The sequence below is a fragment of the Micromys minutus genome, assembly GCF_963924665.1.
Source record: "Micromys minutus genome assembly, chromosome: 3".
NCBI classification, from domain to species: Eukaryota; Metazoa; Chordata; class Mammalia; order Rodentia; family Muridae; genus Micromys; species Micromys minutus.
Genome location: NC_137972.1, coordinates 32,039,896 through 32,056,436, shown reverse-complemented (window position 1 = coordinate 32,056,436; position 16,541 = coordinate 32,039,896). Strand labels below are relative to the sequence as shown.

General features: G+C 48.3%; 1 protein-coding gene across 1 annotated transcript in view; it reads left to right on the top strand.

The window, feature by feature from the left end:
- The window catches only part of SLC6A11 (solute carrier family 6 member 11), a gene marked incomplete at both ends in the record, with an annotated part of 108,246 nt that extends 92,570 nt beyond the window's left edge, over positions 1–15,676 (top strand). The window contains 7 exons of the mRNA XM_080915037.1: positions 2,496–2,620; positions 5,603–5,715; positions 8,133–8,270; positions 11,940–12,042; positions 12,816–12,916; positions 13,680–13,850; positions 15,524–15,676. Coding sequence (XP_080771163.1) covers positions 2,496–2,620; positions 5,603–5,715; positions 8,133–8,270; positions 11,940–12,042; positions 12,816–12,916; positions 13,680–13,850; positions 15,524–15,676 — 904 coding nt within the window. The remainder of the gene's footprint in view (positions 1–2,495; positions 2,621–5,602; positions 5,716–8,132; positions 8,271–11,939; positions 12,043–12,815; positions 12,917–13,679; positions 13,851–15,523) is intronic.
- Between the last annotated feature and the right edge of the window lie 865 nt (positions 15,677–16,541).

Genomic DNA, 16,541 nt, shown 5'->3' with positions numbered 1-16,541 from the left:
AAAAACTCAAATACAAGAAAGTGATTAATCAGAAGGGCCTATGGGAGAGATGGGATTTGCGGATAGGGACGTTTGCCTTTCCCAGCCTCATGGTGGCTGAAGGTCTGGACTTGAAAGCCCTGATTAGCTTCAGTAGGGGAATCTGAGAGGACTGAATTCTCAGCTACAGTTTACCTGATCACTGATGATGGAGCCTGAATCCAGTCGTGGGATTGGAGGACCTGACAGAGATGGCGCATGTAGCTCCTTAAACTTTGACAGGAGAAATCCAGACAAGAGCAAGCATGGAGTAATACACACTCTCCTCTCCAGATCCTTCTGTTCAGAGCTGGATAAGTCAGGGCTGTTTGGCTTTAGATGAGAGGAGAAGAGCAAAGGGGAGCTGTGTGGATTTTGGACAATAAGATGCTAGTGAAAGTGTGAGTTCCTGCTGCCTCAGGAATAATAATAAAGCAGTGCTCTTCTAGGCTGGGCTGATTTCTTCCAGAGTACAGGCAAACCAGGCTTTAGATTGTGAGTGTGTGTGTGTGTGTGTGTGTGTGTGTGTGCGTGTGCGTGCGTGTGCGTGTGCGTGTGTGTGTGTGTGTGTGTGTGTGTACAGTCAAGGTTAGCAGCCCAGCTGGTATTCACTGTCTAAAGCAGTCTTTAAAGGGACCTGTATCGGTCATCTGCTGCCATGGAAATGTTCCTGACAAATAACCTTGGCCCCAGGGGCTGAGTGTTTGCGTTGAGGTTGGCTGGGGAAACTGTCCTGGCTATGAGTGGGTGGGTTTGGCTTCAGACCAAGCTTAAATCTGCTCTTTGTGTGTACATCCTGGGGTCCAGGCTGAAGGAACAGTTACTCCCCTGGAGAGTTCTTCACACAGTAATGATAGTAATAATAATAATAAATCACAACAATAAAAGGGACAGTTCTTCACACCCTAATAATAATAATCACAAGAACAATAGAAGACAGGTCCAGTTAAAAGATACAAGTCAAACATCTGTGTCATGTCAGCTAACATCTTACTGTCCAAAAATAGGTCACATGGCTAAGCCCACACCAGTGGACCTAGAGGTTCCATTCCACTCCCAAGTGGGGGTATTAGAAACAAACTATGAGGTCCCACAACCAAAAGCTTTATCGCGGTTAGATCAGTCCCAAAGAAAAGACCTTGCAGGAAGAATCATCGTCCCGGGCTCCTGACTCCGTGTCCAGTGCTCTCTCCACTGTGCCCTCATCACCAGGGTCATTGCTCGTTTGTCATAAGTATCACCTTTGATTCTATTACAAAAACAGCATGGTGGGAGAGGAGCATTCTCAGTCCTGCATGTGACAGCTGCAGAGGCACTGGGCAAGCCAGAGTGCACAACAGATGGGGGACAGGATGAAGGAAGGGTAAGAGAACCCGATGTTAGCTGAGACATCAGAAGGCTGAAGGAGCTGTAATGTAAGGCTCACCCTCTAGACCACCATAGCCTCAAGCCCCACCCCCTGTTGGTAGCTAAGTTAGATTTTGGCTAGCAGGGTATAAGCAGATTCTCTATGCTGTCAGCAGGAGTTGTCATTCAGTAGTAAGGGGCCAGTTGAAAGTGGCAGTGAGCTCTAGATCCTGGGCCGGAGGCAAAGGCCACAATGTCACTCCATCTAGAACACTATTAGTCAGGATCACCCAAGTACACCTTCCATAGGGATCAAGGCACTGACATGCACCCTGATCTGAATTGTAAGCCCACACTACAGAGGCTGAGTTCGAGGGCCTCTGCTAGGATGGGTCAAGTCTCTGGATCATCATCCCATCTTGACAAAGCTCCATCACTTGTCTGGTTTGCCAAAGGTTGGGGCTTTATGTTGACGGTTCCCAGCTCGTGAGTCCCTCTTGAAAGCAGGTCAGAGTCATTGCTCTGATCATTTTCCTCTGTGAACTGGCCAAATATGCAGAACCTGCATAGAACAGAACACAGGGCTTGGCTTGGCAATGATATTAGCCAGGATGGGTGCCACAGTAAAACTTCTCCCTTGCTTAGGCAGGATGGGTGTTACCAGAAAACCTCTCCTCTGGAAGCTACTGGGCTGTAGGCCTAAAGTTCTTAGCCACTCACCCGGCTTCTTACACAGAGGCTTTTACCACCTTCTGAGCTTCCCACCTTGGGAACATGGCCCCCTCCTGCTGGCTCTGGCTCTCTCCTCAGGAATCATAGCAGTGTGTGTCTCCTGAGTCTCCCCTCTCTTGTTCTATAAAGCTAGGCTCCCTTCCTTTGGTCACATCCTTCTCCCTGTGACCCATGTTGTCTTCTAGCAATGCAGGGAAAGCTGTGTGATTATGGGCCAGGTACCCACCCTCTCTGAACCATAAATACTTTATCTGGAAACCAGCAATTTGTTAGTGTCTGTGCTTTGGTGCCTGCCCCACAGTATGCCCTGCAGTATGCCCTGGTCTCAGATGGGGAAGGTTCCAGAAGGTGCCTATCTGCTCAAGCTGACCCAGACACCTCTCACCATTTCCCAACAGGGACTGTATTATGCTCTGCTGTCTAAACAGTGGTACCAGCTTCGTGGCTGGGTTTGCCATCTTCTCAGTCCTGGGCTTCATGGCATATGAGCAGGGTGTGCCTATTGCTGAGGTGGCAGAATCAGGTAAGTCTATACAGGTGGGATGTGTGGTGGGGGTCATGTGGCCACACTGTGGTCTCTCTGTCCTCAGTTTGTTTCTTGAGTTGTGGCCATACTCATCCAGCATCTGCTGAGGAAGCCCTGACATTTCTGGTTGGGAAGTCAAAGCCAGTTACTTCCCAAGTTACCCTGTCTCCTGCCCCACATCTTCACTCACCTTGAACTTGCTCTGTTCTGCACTCAACCCCGTGGTGTGTTTACAAAGTGGCCTTGAGTGAGGTCTGCACAGTCCCCGGCTGCTGGGACAGCCCACCCACTTCACTACCACTAGCCCATTCTGTACTTGGAAGCTTCCCTTCCTCCCCTCTGCCACTCCATTCTTCATGTAGAATCCTCACAGATAGATAGCACAGCCTGAAGTATCAATGTGTTTGTATTAAATATATATGAGCAGAGTGAGGGTTACTGTGATCACAGCTCCTTCTTGACTTACATGATTACTGGATTTTGGAAACATACACTGCAGTGAAAAGTGCTATGGGGTCCTGAGTATTGAAAATAGATATGGTCATCAAGGAGGTTGGGTCAAAGTCAAAGTGGGTGGCATTGCCTTGCACACTGCCTAGTAGTATACTTAGTTCCTCAGCTCATTGAAGGGGTATCATATAGCTTCACACCAAACAACCTCAGAGAAAGATTCCTTTTAAGCAAGCATGAAGTGTTAACCAGAATAGGCTGCACAAATAGGACACTATTAAACCTAAAATTAGGACCAGAGATATAATAAAGAAAACTCATATAATTAATAGAGAATATTTTAAAAGCCAAACACCCTATTAGAAGAGATGAACAAAAGTCACAATTCCTTGACAAAACTATGAAGGAAAAAAAATAAAGAAAATACAGCTACTATTGTATTATTGACTTTTCTATTGCTGCAATAAAATGCCACAACTAAATTAACTTTTGGAAGAGTTTATTTGGCCTACGGTTTCAGGGCATAGAGTCCATCATGGCTGGAAAGCATGGCATGGTGTCTGCAGCAGGAAAGCTGAGAGATCACATTTAATAACCTCCCCAAATAGCACCACCGACTGTGAATTAACTGTTCAAATGCATGAGCCCCTGGGTACACTTCTCATTCAAACCATGGCAACCACACCAATGAATAGGGCCAGCAAGACGGCTCAGTTATAAAGAAACTTGCGACGCAAGCCCAATGACATAAATATGTGTGTGCACGTGCACGCACATAAAGAGAACAAGAGAGGAGGAGAAGGAGGGAGAGACAAAAGTCAAAAATAGGATTTTCCCATGAACTAGTAAAGAATCATGCTCCTCTACAAATCAGCTATAAAATGTGAAAAACTCTGAAGTCCATGCTCTGCAACTGTTGCCATTTTCCCCCTATGAAATAGGTCCTAAGTTGGATAATTTATAAAGATGTGTTGTTAGTTTAGCTGATAGTTTCTGAAGAAAGGAAGATTTGGTGGTTGCATCATATGTGGGGGTATCTGATGCTGTGCCATCACATGACAGAGGCGTCACATGGCAGGAGCCCACAGACAGTAAGATGCACAGAAAAGAGGGTGGGCACAAAGGAGTTGGTCCTGTCTAACTGTCCACCCTAAGAGAACCACTCCATTCTCACAGGCACTAATCTAGACCCTGAAGACAGACACTAATCCCTCTCCACCTAATCGTCTTTTTAAGCTTTAATTGCTTCTTTAAGACCCACCTGCCTGTGCTGCTACCCTGATAAGCACATTTAACTATGAGAGCTTAGCATGGGGGTGCCTGGCATTGAACTGGGAAAGGTGCAAGATGACGAGGATAGAAACAAAACTGACAGAGAGAACTCAGTGTTTTCTCTATCGATGGGAAGACATGGAAATAAACTGGTTTCTATGTCTTGACCAAGAAAAACCATTGCAGGAATAATGCAAGGTTTGTTTACTGCAGAACTTCGTCAGTCGAATACATTGTATTCATAGGTTAATGAAAACCTAATATCTTCATGGATACAGAAAAGAAGATGTTGACAAAATAGAACATCAGTATATATATTAAAAGTAATCAGGAGTGGGGTGGACAGATGGCTCAGTACTCATAAGCACTTGTTATTCTTACAGAGGACCCAGGTTCAGTTCCCAGGAACCCACATCAGGCAGCTCATACCATCTGTAACTTTAGCTTCAGGAGATCTGATACCCTCTTTGGGCCTCAGTGGGCACTGGACTCATGTGGTACACATAAAACCACACAGGCAGGCACACACATACATATAAATAAAAAAAATCTTAAAAAGTTAAGTAATCATGAAACTATCAATTGAAGTGTAGTTTTAAGTCAATGTGTATAGAGAGCTCTTTATGCTGGCACACACTTGGAAACCTGAGGCAGAGGATGGTATCTTAGTTAGGGTTTCTGTGGCTACAATAAAACATCATGACCAAAATGCAAGTTGGAGATGAAAGGGTTTATTTGGCTCACACTTCCACGTTGCTGTTCATCACCAAAGGAAGCCAGGACAGTGGAGGCGGATGTGAAAATGGTGAGCAGCTAGAGCAACAAGGATATGGTATATCTTGATAGTGGGCGTGGTGTTGACATCTTTTCAGAATTCGCTGGGAAGCACACTTACGACTGCACTATAATAAATCCCCCTTCTGTGCACTCCCTGCTTGTTGGCATCCCACTTTTCTCAGAAGCACTTTTAGGTAGACTGCTCTGCCCCTGCTTAGGTTCAGATGCTCTCTGGTCCAGGCAAGAACAGGTTACTCCCTGCAATATGAAGGCAGGTAGCAGGTAGATACAGAAGATCTATGGGTCAGACACTCCCGTCTTTGACCCTGACCCTTCCAAGCCCCTCTCCACAGTAGGCCCATACTAACACAACACTATCTGCACAGTACAGCCAGGAGATCTGAGTGATACCTGGCCCAGTGGCCTACAACTACTACCTACTGCCAGATGGAAACACTGAACTTTCTCCCTCCCATCCAGGTCCTGGACTGGCTTTCATCGCCTACCCCAAGGCTGTCACTATGATGCCCCTCTCCCCATTATGGGCCACTTTGTTCTTCATGATGCTCATCTTCCTGGGCCTGGACAGTCAGGTGAGGGGATTGGAAGAGGGTAGGAGATGGTAGGGAGGGGAGGGGACATCCAGATAAGGGAAAGGAAAGGGAAAGAAAGATCAGGGGACCAGACAGACCAGGTGCTACTCTTAGGAACAGCTTCTAGGCTGCAGAACCCTCTTCTGACCTTGGACATTAGCCTACCAGGCAGCCCTACCACCTTCTCAGCAGCCTCCCAGCCACAGAAATGTCTATTTGGTGTTCCTCCACGCCTTGTTTTCTTTACCCAAAATGCCCAATTTAAGAGTTTTGGGGTTTTTTTTTCCTTTTAGCTTTGTTTTAATTAATTTATTTATTTATTCCATTTATTTATTTAAATACAATACACATGCAGAGGTCAGAGGTCAGTTTTCTCCTTCTACTGTGTGTGTTCCAGGGATGAAATTCAGACTCTCAGACTTGGCAGAAAGTTCCTTCACTGCTACACCATCTCCCTAGACCCCAGTCTAGTTTTTAAGCTGATACCCTAAGTCCTTCCGTTCTGATAAATGATATCCAACCAGAGGCTCCTGGAAAAGCAGAAACAAGGCCTATAGGGAATGGGCTGTGGCTAACAAATATCATAATATAGTGATAATAACATAACCAAGGGTCCCTGTGTTCCCATCCCTACTGAGCCATGGAGCACACGGGACATGGGAAAACCAGTTTCCTTCCTCTGGTTCTGTGACAAGGTCTCCATGACCATTTCCTGGCATCCTCTTGGTACCTGAGTACCTTCACTGGCTCTGTGCTCACTAGTCCCTATGGACCTCTGTCCATCCATCCCTCCGTCCCTCTGCAGCTGTGGTCCACAGAACAGGTACACGTTCAGCTCTAGGGGTGGACTGCATGTTCCTATCTTGTCATCCCTCTACACCAGCTTCCTTTTCCTTTCTGCTTCTCTTCATGCCAACTCCCATCCTTCCCATGGACCCCAGCTTGCAGCCTGTGGCCTCTCTTTGCCCTAAAGGCCTAGAATATAGCCTCTGCCTGCTGCTCAACACAGTTGGCTGTCTAGAGCCAAGAGAACTGTTTCCAGCCATGCTGGTGGCTGTCAGTTATCCCAACAAGTCTGTGCTGAGCAGAGGAGAAGCCCTGTTTGACAAAGGAAGGCACCCCGGACCTCCTGTATTAAGGGTTAGGATAATGCCCAAGTTAGTCTGATGAGCACCTCTCCCATCCACGACCTTCCAAGAGTCACTGAACACATAAGCCCTGGCCTGTGTGTTTGTCAATCTAGCCACATTCAGTTTCTTGCTGCAGCTGGAATCCTTCCCCAGAAACCACTAAGATGCGCTGCAGAAACACTGTGTGTTTCTGCTGATAGCGTTTCTTCCATTGTTGTTGGCTAAGCCTTTGAGGAATCAGAGCTCTGCAGCTGGCATGTGACTGGCAGAGAGTCCTGCCTGGCAGACCTCCTCTTGCCCCACTGAGCTGGGCTCACTGGCTTTTCTACCATGTGCCTGGGCCACATTCTGAGCCCACCCTCTAATAGTCACATGAGTTGAGGACCCCTGTTCATTGTATGGGTTTAAAAACAGAAGCCAAGGTGTAGAAGTGCCAAGTGATTTGCTGGGACAGACAACTGGGTCTGCCTGCTTCTTACCTGTGCACGTCCGCAGCCCACACTCCCATTAGCTTCCTTCGTAAACAGCCTTCTTTGAATCCCATCTTCTCCATTAAGACCCTGGGGAAAGACTGGTGGCACCAGCCCTTGTTGTGGAGGCAATGAGGAGTGAACATCAGTTTTGAGTAGCTCCCAGCTGTGTGACTTAGAGTCGCCACCCCTCTCTGTGCCCCAACCCTTATTGCATAATGGAAAGACCTTGTCTGGGAAGAGAGATGTGAATCAGACAATTAGGGGTGCCCAACATGATAACTAGCAAACGCATACACCATTTGCAGCACAGATGTGGGAGACCACCTCAGAGCAGGCTGGATCACAGCTTGGCTCTGTCATCAAGCACCTGGCTGGCTGACAGAGCTGAGTGTGGCTTATCCCAGTCACAGTCCTAGAAGTCAAAGGCATTGGCCAGAGCCTGCTGCCAGCACATGGACAAACTCTCAGGACAGTTCTGAGATCCCTGCCTTGCCTTGAGGGCAGAAGCTAGGTCTCCTGTAATTTACAAAACTCAGAACAGTAAGTGATAGGGACGAGGGAGAAGGAGCCATCACAGTCTGGACTGCATGCTGAATGACCCTGGGCAGTACCTTTGGTACTCTCAGCATCTTCAGTGTTGTCCACTCAATGGATATACCGGAACGTGTTGGTGCTGGGCTTGCTTGCATTCATCATTATGGGTGGAGTGTGAAGGTGAAAGGCAGGCCAGTGAGAAGGAAACCCCTGGTACGTGGACTTAGGGTACCAGGACTGGTCTTTTTATGGGCTTCATGCACTATCTCTCTCCCTCCAGTTTGTGTGTGTGGAGAGCCTTGTGACAGCTGTGGTAGACATGTACCCCAAGGTCTTCCGGCGGGGCTACCGGCGAGAACTGCTCATCCTGGCCCTGTCCATTATCTCCTATTTCCTAGGCCTGGTGATGCTGACAGAGGTAAGCGGTGTTAGCAGTGTGCTCTATCAAACTCCTGCTTTGAGACCTCAGACCCTATGGCTGCACAGATCCACCGCCTTCTCTGTTACTTGGGTACCTGCTCTTTCATGAGACTGAACACAGACCCTCGGTGAGCTCTGAGTACAAGGTCAGCCCTCTGTCAATGCTGGATGTTGCTAGACAGGATAACTCACACAGGGACTTGTGAGGCCAACCCTCTAATTTCCTGATCATCCCTTGGATGACCCTCCAGTGAAGAGAACAATGTTAGCTCTCAGGCCCAGCACTGACTCTTTGTCATAGTCTCAAGTTCAATATTGGCTCTTCTGGAACTTCTCTCAGAGAAGACACTTGGGGTGGCATTTGCCTTGTGTTCCAGTCTCAGCCCCCTGTGTGTTTCTCCTTACCTGTTCATGTAGGTGTGGTGGGCTTCCCCCCAACTCTGAATTGAGATGTTCTTCTAAACCATGTGCTCGCCCCACCCCTCAGCCACTCTGTCCCTGTTCTGGGTCAGGTATCTGAAAGGTGAAATTAGGAATCTTTCTCTGCATAATGCATAAAGATAATGCAAGAAAGGAGAGGGAGATCTGTTGCTGAGAGACACAGAGAGGGTGTGTAGGAAACAGGATGGAGTGGGGAACAGGAATTCATCATGCAGCTGGGGTGAAACAGAGGCCAGCCATCTCCAGAGGCCCTCTTCCACATCCCCCTCCCAGGCCACAGCCCCAGGGAAGCTCCCCTGCTTCCCTTCCCATCAGGATTACACACACACACACACACACCACCACCACCACCACCACCACCACCACCACCACCACCACCATGTTGTTAGCTCATTCCCCGTCCCTCTGGCTACTACAAAGCTCCCTGATCACGTTTTACCAGTTGTCCTCCAGACCCTAAGGTCCAGCAGAACAGGAACACTATTCAGTCAAGGGTGCCTGGAGGCAGCTCAGGTCTCCTGCTCAGGGTGAGTGCTGGAGTTATTGCTGTTCTTGCTCACTAATGAGAATGACAGCCGCTGTTTAAGCAAGTAAACGGGGTGAGGGTCTAGTTCCAGCTCTCCCTGCAGTGGTTCTACCTCAGGTTTTCTCCATGTGGGAAAGCCAGGCTACAGTAACTAGGGCCTCATTAAGCATTGGTTAATTACACAGAATGGGGCCATTTGTCACCTACAAATTGGAGGGTTAATCTGATGCCTTGAAGATGCTAATGGGAAGGTGCTGGTGTGAATATTGCTGACTCCCAGCACAAGCTGCCTTGGGTTGCCCCCAGAACACAGAGCCTCTCCCCAGTGGTGCATGGTGACTCCGAGGGGCCACCAGGGAGCCAGTCCTCCAGTCAATCAAGACTAGAAATCAGCAGGCCTTAGGACTTCACATGCCAGCCCTCCACCCACACAGAGGGCTTTCTTCAAGCCTATTGTGCTGAAGAAGTTCACAGTGGGCCCAGTGAGCCGTGTAAACCTCAGTCATCCTGGTAATTGCCTGCCAGAGCCTGCCCCCCCCCCCATTTATGCATGGTTTGAGCTCTGGTCTAAGAAAAACACAGGCTACCCATTTCTTACCTCCCACCACAGCAGAGTGACTGACTGGTTGGGTAAGACAGTGAGTCCTGCCGTTCAGTTCTCAGCCCCTCCACTCAGCTTCACGACATCATGCTGCAAGTGGCCTTGCTTCTTGGTGCCTCCATTTCTCTGTAGAGACACTGAATATCAGTAGTCAGGCCTGTCAGTGCATTTCTGGAGGTGGGATACAAGAAATATAAGAAATAGATTAAGACAGAAAAGTTAAAGCCAATCTAGCCATCAATGTCTTAATAGGGCTGTGCTGTGAGGAATATGCCACCAATGGACATATAGATATCAGAGCAGGAATTCTTAAGCATTGCTACTTACAGCCCCTTTTTGCCCAAGAAATTTGTATGTGACCCTGGGTATATGGGAATATAAAATAGATATACAGGGTTGAGGGAAATGGCCAAGGGGGTAAGAGCACTGGCTGCTCTTGCAAAGAACCTGGGTTTGATTTCCGGGACCCACATGACAGCTCACAACTATCTGTAGCTTTGGTCTCGTGTGATCCAGTGCCCTTTTCTAGCCTTCACAGGCATTTCACACATGTGGTGCACAGACACAGATGCAGCTAAAATACTAACATCCATAAAAAAATAATAATAGTACAAACCAAACACTTACTGATAATAAATTATAAAGACGTTTCTTTGGAAACAATTATTTGGTATACATATTATTTTGTCATTTTTTAAAACAAAAGCAAAACTGTACACTAATGGGGTGGCAGTGCTTACATAAAGAAGTAAAGCTTGACTGAATATTTGATACTACAGGATTCAGAATATCTTTAAGGGTTTTCTGAGTTGATCAATATTTTGGTTTTATGGTCATCAGTACTGAGAACACACTGCATGAATATATAATTCAAAACTTCAAATGTGTGTTTAGGGTCACTTCAGAAATTGTAATTCTATTCTAATCCCAAGGCAAGTATATTGAATAATCTTGTATGCAACTCAAACAGCAGGTTTTAAAACCAAATGTTCCGAGGCTGGCAAGATTGCTCAGTGGTTAAAGCTGTCACCAACCTTGCCAACCTGAGTTTGGTCTCAAACCCACATGGTAGGAGAGAACTGACTCCCATAAGTTGTACTCTGACTTCCACATATGAGCCAAAACAGCTCACACACATGCATGCACACACATATATGCATACACATGCCCACACATGCACATATACACACATGCCCACACAAGTATATGCACTAAATGTAAAAAGAAATATTTAACATTCTAGCAATAGACTATAAAGATTTCTCACACTGAGGAGAGAGTGAGAAAATGCTAAGTCTTTGTTTCCCATAATTAAACCTTTATGTTTCTAGGAGAACAGAGAAGCCATTTTACCTATAGTGAAAACACTGTGCTTCATAACACGTGGTAGTCTGGAGTTTGAGGTGTTTCAGGCAGTGTTTATTGGCGCTGAGTTGCATGAGGGCACATGAGAGGCAAAGAGTGTGCCATATGGTCAGAACCATGGCCGTGGTGAACCACACAGCACAGCACCAGTGAGCAGTGCCGGAAAACACCTGATTTGTTCTGGATTTGATCTTGAATTAATTTTCAGTCTGTATACAACCTTCGCCGATTGTTTTACACCTCCCACATTTCATTTATGTGACCCGCACAGTTTAAGGAGTTGGGCAGTAGCTAGAAGTGGTGGTGTCTTTAATCCCAGCACTCAGGACAGAGGCAGGTGGATCTCTGTGAATTCAAGCCCAGCCTGGTCTATGAGGTGAATTCCAGGACATCCAGAAACTCTGTCTTTAAGACACACACACACACACACACACACACAAAATGAAGGAGGAGGAAAGAAAAATCAAGAGGAAACATGGAGGAGGGTGAGGCTGGCGGCAGTAAGGTCTACCTGGAGAGGCTCTGGGGACAGGTGCTGAAGCCACAGACCACCTACAACCCTGACATCTCTGCAGGACAGGGCCTCGGAACTCCCAGCTGCAGAATGTGTAGCACACAGACTAGAAATGAACAGACTGGCTGGCAGCTGCCAGAAGAGAGTGGATCACACAAAGGCTGGCTACTGACCCTGTTCTACAACATGTCTGTCTGTGTGTCTGTCTTCCTATCCTCAGGGAGGCATGTACATTTTCCAGCTTTTTGATTCCTACGCCGCCAGTGGCATGTGCTTGCTCTTTGTGGCCATCTTTGAGTGTGTCTGCATCGGCTGGGTGTATGGTAAGTGGAGGTTGGACCCCAGGGGCCTGGTAAGCTGTATCTGGCTCAGTACTTTCCCTTCCTGTGTTTATTCCAGCATAGGACGTTCAGACCCAGACTCCCCGATATCTGGCCAGTCCTACCCTGAGACTCAATTTGGCCCTTTGTGAAAATTGTGTCCCAGAGGGAGACATCAGGCAGATCCACTAGCATCAGCCACACCCTCATTCACTCCACTTTCTGGCTCTTATACGGACCAGAATGAGAGCTGTCTCCAGAACAAGCAGAGGGTAGCTTTGGAACAATACCCACTATTCACAAGCAGGCCAGACAGCCTTCACTCCAGAGCCCCAAGTCCCATGAATCACCAGGCCCTCTTCTTCCCTTGTCTGTTGTGTTAGCTGGTTTTGCGTCACTGCAAAGAAATGACTTCCATGGGCTATGGAAGAAGCAGAGGGCTAGCAGAACCCATGGCTCTGGAGTTTAGATCCAAGATTGGGTGGTGCCACTGCTTCTGGTCCTGGTGAAGAACAACTCTCATGCTGAGGGTGTGTAATGGAGAAAGACATCACATCTTTAGCCAGGAACAGAGAGAGGCACCCCCAGCACTGACCTAAGGATCTCTGTAGAACCCCACTTCCTAGAGCACAATAAGACTATGTAACAATGTCACCCAAGGGAACCTGCTTTATACACAGGTACTCGACACTGAAGCCCAAGCACCCTATATCCCATGTAGACCCACCTCATCTCTTCTCTGAGACACACATGCTTGTCTGCTTTCCTCTGGATAGGAAGCAACCGGTTCTATGACAACATTGAAGACATGATTGGATACCGGCCACTGTCACTCATCAAGTGGTGCTGGAAAGTCGTGACCCCTGGGATCTGTGCGGTAAGACTGGCAGAGAGCCACCTCTGTCCCCTCCCCCAACATGTCCACTAGACACTCTTCAGTTCCAGTCAGCTCAGCTAAAGCCAGCCTTGGGGAGGGTCGTGTCCCCGAGGTCCCTGACACCTGACACTCTAGAGCAGCTGTCACAGGCCAGACTCGGGCTTGCTGAGATAAGGCCTCACTCAAATGTTGAGTGACCCTGAACAGGATTTTCCCCTGTGAGGTTTTTATGTACACCAGCCTGACACTGGTCTACCTCTCCGGAGACCAAGGGGATGCAAACACGAGGGAGGAGATTGATGACTGAGAAGGTGACAGAGAGAGAGTTGAGGAGAATGTGCAAGGTTTAGGCTCTGTCCCTAGAACCAGGCCACAGACCAACCTTGGTGAGAAGATGCTTAACAGAAAAATGGCCTCCTTATTTTTTGTCCTTTTTTTGGTTCTGGAGGCATCTGAACTTACCTTCTCAATTGAAGGGGTCAGAACAACAGGTTCGAGATAGTTCTAAGGCAAACTCTTGAGTGGGCAGAAGCTTGAAAAGAGGATCCTGGGAATGTGGACAGATACTACAGCCATGAAGAAGCCCCAGGGTCCCTGAGAGCCTGGGTCCCAAAGCCACAGGCCCTGTGTTCTGACAGTCAGACTGACTTCCTCCCATGGTTTTGCCTCAAGCTCACTGTGGACAGTAGAGGTGCCTGGGCCCTTGAAATAGTGCAGGGCTGAGGTGTGCCACCAAGAATCTCCTCCACCTTCCTTTCCACAGGGCATCTTCATCTTCTTTCTGGTCAAGTACAAGCCGCTCAAGTACAACAATGTGTACACATATCCTGCCTGGGGCTACGGCATTGGCTGGCTCATGGCTTTGTCGTCCATGCTATGCATCCCACTCTGGATCTTCATCAAGCTGTGGAAGACAGAGGGCACACTGCCTGAGGTGAGCAGTTGGTAGAGGAAGATGGGGACGTTGGGTCTGAATGGAAGGGGAACTGCAGCAGGCTCCTCTTTGGCAGGTGTCCAAAGCACCTCTGAGAGATTTCTGGATTAAGCTAGATTCTGTTAATTCCACCTCAGCCTCCCACCGCCCCCCCCCCCAATAAAATGTCACCCTTTAACAGGGTAGAATTGGTCTGGGCATTCCTACAGGAAAAACTCTGGAATCAGGATCTGACCTGAGGTATAACCAAATGGCATCTGTGACAGGCCAAGTGCCACCTAAAATGCTTCCTCCAGCTCCCTGCCCACGGGGACCTGGGCTCCAGCAGAGACAGACAGATGGGAAAGGTCCCTTTTGTTGTTCACAGGAGGTATTGGCCAAGGGCAGTTGGTTAATTCAGATTGAGACCAAACTGTCCATAGGAGAGTTGACCTGGGACTTTAAAACCTCAGCCTCAGGACATCCGCTCAGCCCCCAGCAGCCTCCTGGCACCTTCTGGCTTCTTTCTGTTACCTTAATATATATCCTACCTGTCTAGACAGCCCACCTTGTTACAGAGGGAGCTCTCTGATCTGGCCTAGCCTCAGACCTCCCTGCTTTGTGACCTGTACATGACAATTCACTCCTGAGCCTGAGGCCAACACAGCCTCTGTCAGACACAGGAAGGGTCTGGAGGAAAGTAGGGGGTATTAGGACTTTCCCAGCAGCTCAGAAAAATAATCCTATTGGAGCTGTTCTTGGTTGTTTGGTCCGAGCCTCACAATAATTCTGTCCAGCAGCTGAAGAAACAGAAGAAATATCAGCTGTGTATGTGATTAAACAGGAACTGGAACCCAGGCACCTGCCTCCGAGCGTCTTCTCTAGACCTTGGTCTAAGACAAGAGCCTGGCCCACAGGAGCACATTTAATCAGCTGCCACGAATCTAAATATTAATTCTATTAATTCTAGACAGTGTAGCTTCCATCTGAAAGAGGGGAAACAACCTTGTCCTTGAATACTAAGCCACCTCAAAGTCCTTGCAGCTTTTTTTCTTTCTCATGGAACGGGGCCCATGCTCAAGAGAGTTTCCTCAATCCTTGTTGCAGGGAAAGGCAGATGGTGCTGAGGTGGGGCGATTCATGAGATGCATTCTAAGAGGTTGTGGCACTGCATGGCAGCTGAGTTGGGGTGGCGTCCCCCACACTGCAGTGGTGTGGTGACAAAACCAGAGCAGGGTAAAGCTCTGATCAACCAATTCACAGCAGGATCCCTGGGAGTCCCTGTCCCTCTGGTCAGTGCCTGTCACCCTGGCTCACATATACAGTAATGCAGCCAGAGGTCAGAGGCCAGGATCCTGGCTGGCAAAGCCATCAAGCCACTTCAAAACCTAGCCACCCCTGCTGCTAAGGAATGGGGTGGCAGCCCTGGTTCTGACTCTACATACACACTGCAGGAGCCATACATACACAATGCCTCCATTTCCTATCCTCTCACTTACAGCCATCCCTGTTTGTGATGGTAGGAACTCAAGGAGGTAATGCCTCACCCAGAACTGAAAAGTAAGGCAGACTCAGGACTTGAGCCCAGTCTGATGGCTCCAAGGAACATCTATTTAGCTGGGGAGGCAGAAAGGACAAACCCGGGCCCCAGTAGCCTTGCTCATACAGCCTTCTCCTCCTCTCCAACCATCTAGAAATTGCAGAAGTTGACAGTCCCCAGTGCTGATCTGAAAATGAGGGGCAAGCTTGGGGCCAGCCCACGGACGGTGACCGTTAATGACTGTGAGGCCAAGGTCAAAGGCGACGGCACCATCTCTGCCATCACAGAGAAGGAGACACACTTCTGACTCCCCACCAGCCACTTGGACGCGTCTCCAACCTTTCTTCCCTGCGTGTAAATGAATCCCAAACCTTGTATTTCACCTAATGTTAGGGGCTTGCTTGTCTGCACAGGACTTATTAACAAGTTAACTCCCAAACAGCCACTGTGTGCCCTGCACCCTCCTCACCTCACCCCAGTGATTGTGGGTATATCCACCTCACCAAGATAATTCTGTACAGTGACTAGCAGATCCTGGCTTAGGGTGGCTCAGCCTGTGTTTCCTAGAGTCTTTGTGTTATACTGTCAGCTTTTATGCTGGGGGCAGGCGGAGTGAGGGAGCAGTGCCCATCTGCCTCTGGTTTTCAGCCATTCCTGATTTGATCTCTGAACTTCCCTGTGCCCTAGGAACCGTTGGTTTTATTTTAATTTGTTTTTTTTCTTTTGCTCTTCCCCTTTTCCACGGATACCTTCCACATGTCAAGGTTGCAAGTCAGAAGACAAAACATCCCACCATCCTCAGGATTCCCGAGTAACCAGGAGTTGTTCACTGTCCTTTCCAGTGACTGTGGCTCCTCCCTTCTCTCCCTGGGCCCATTTCTCCATCTCCCAGACTAAGGAAACAGAAAGAGGGGAGTCTTCCCGTCGAAGCAGGGAAGAGTACCAGCCTCACAGCTTTGCAGGGCTGCTCTGACCTCTTCTCTGCCCCCTTTGTTATGATCTACCTGCCTTGCTTATCTTAAGTCACATCCACGACAAACGATGTGCAGAAGTGTGTTCCCCTAGCAACTGGAGTTTTAGCCTAACCCCCATCCCTGGAGACCAGTGTACCCCCAGGCCCTGTGGCAGGGTCTCCCACCACCCATCCAACCTTCCTGGCCACCAGCTCTGTC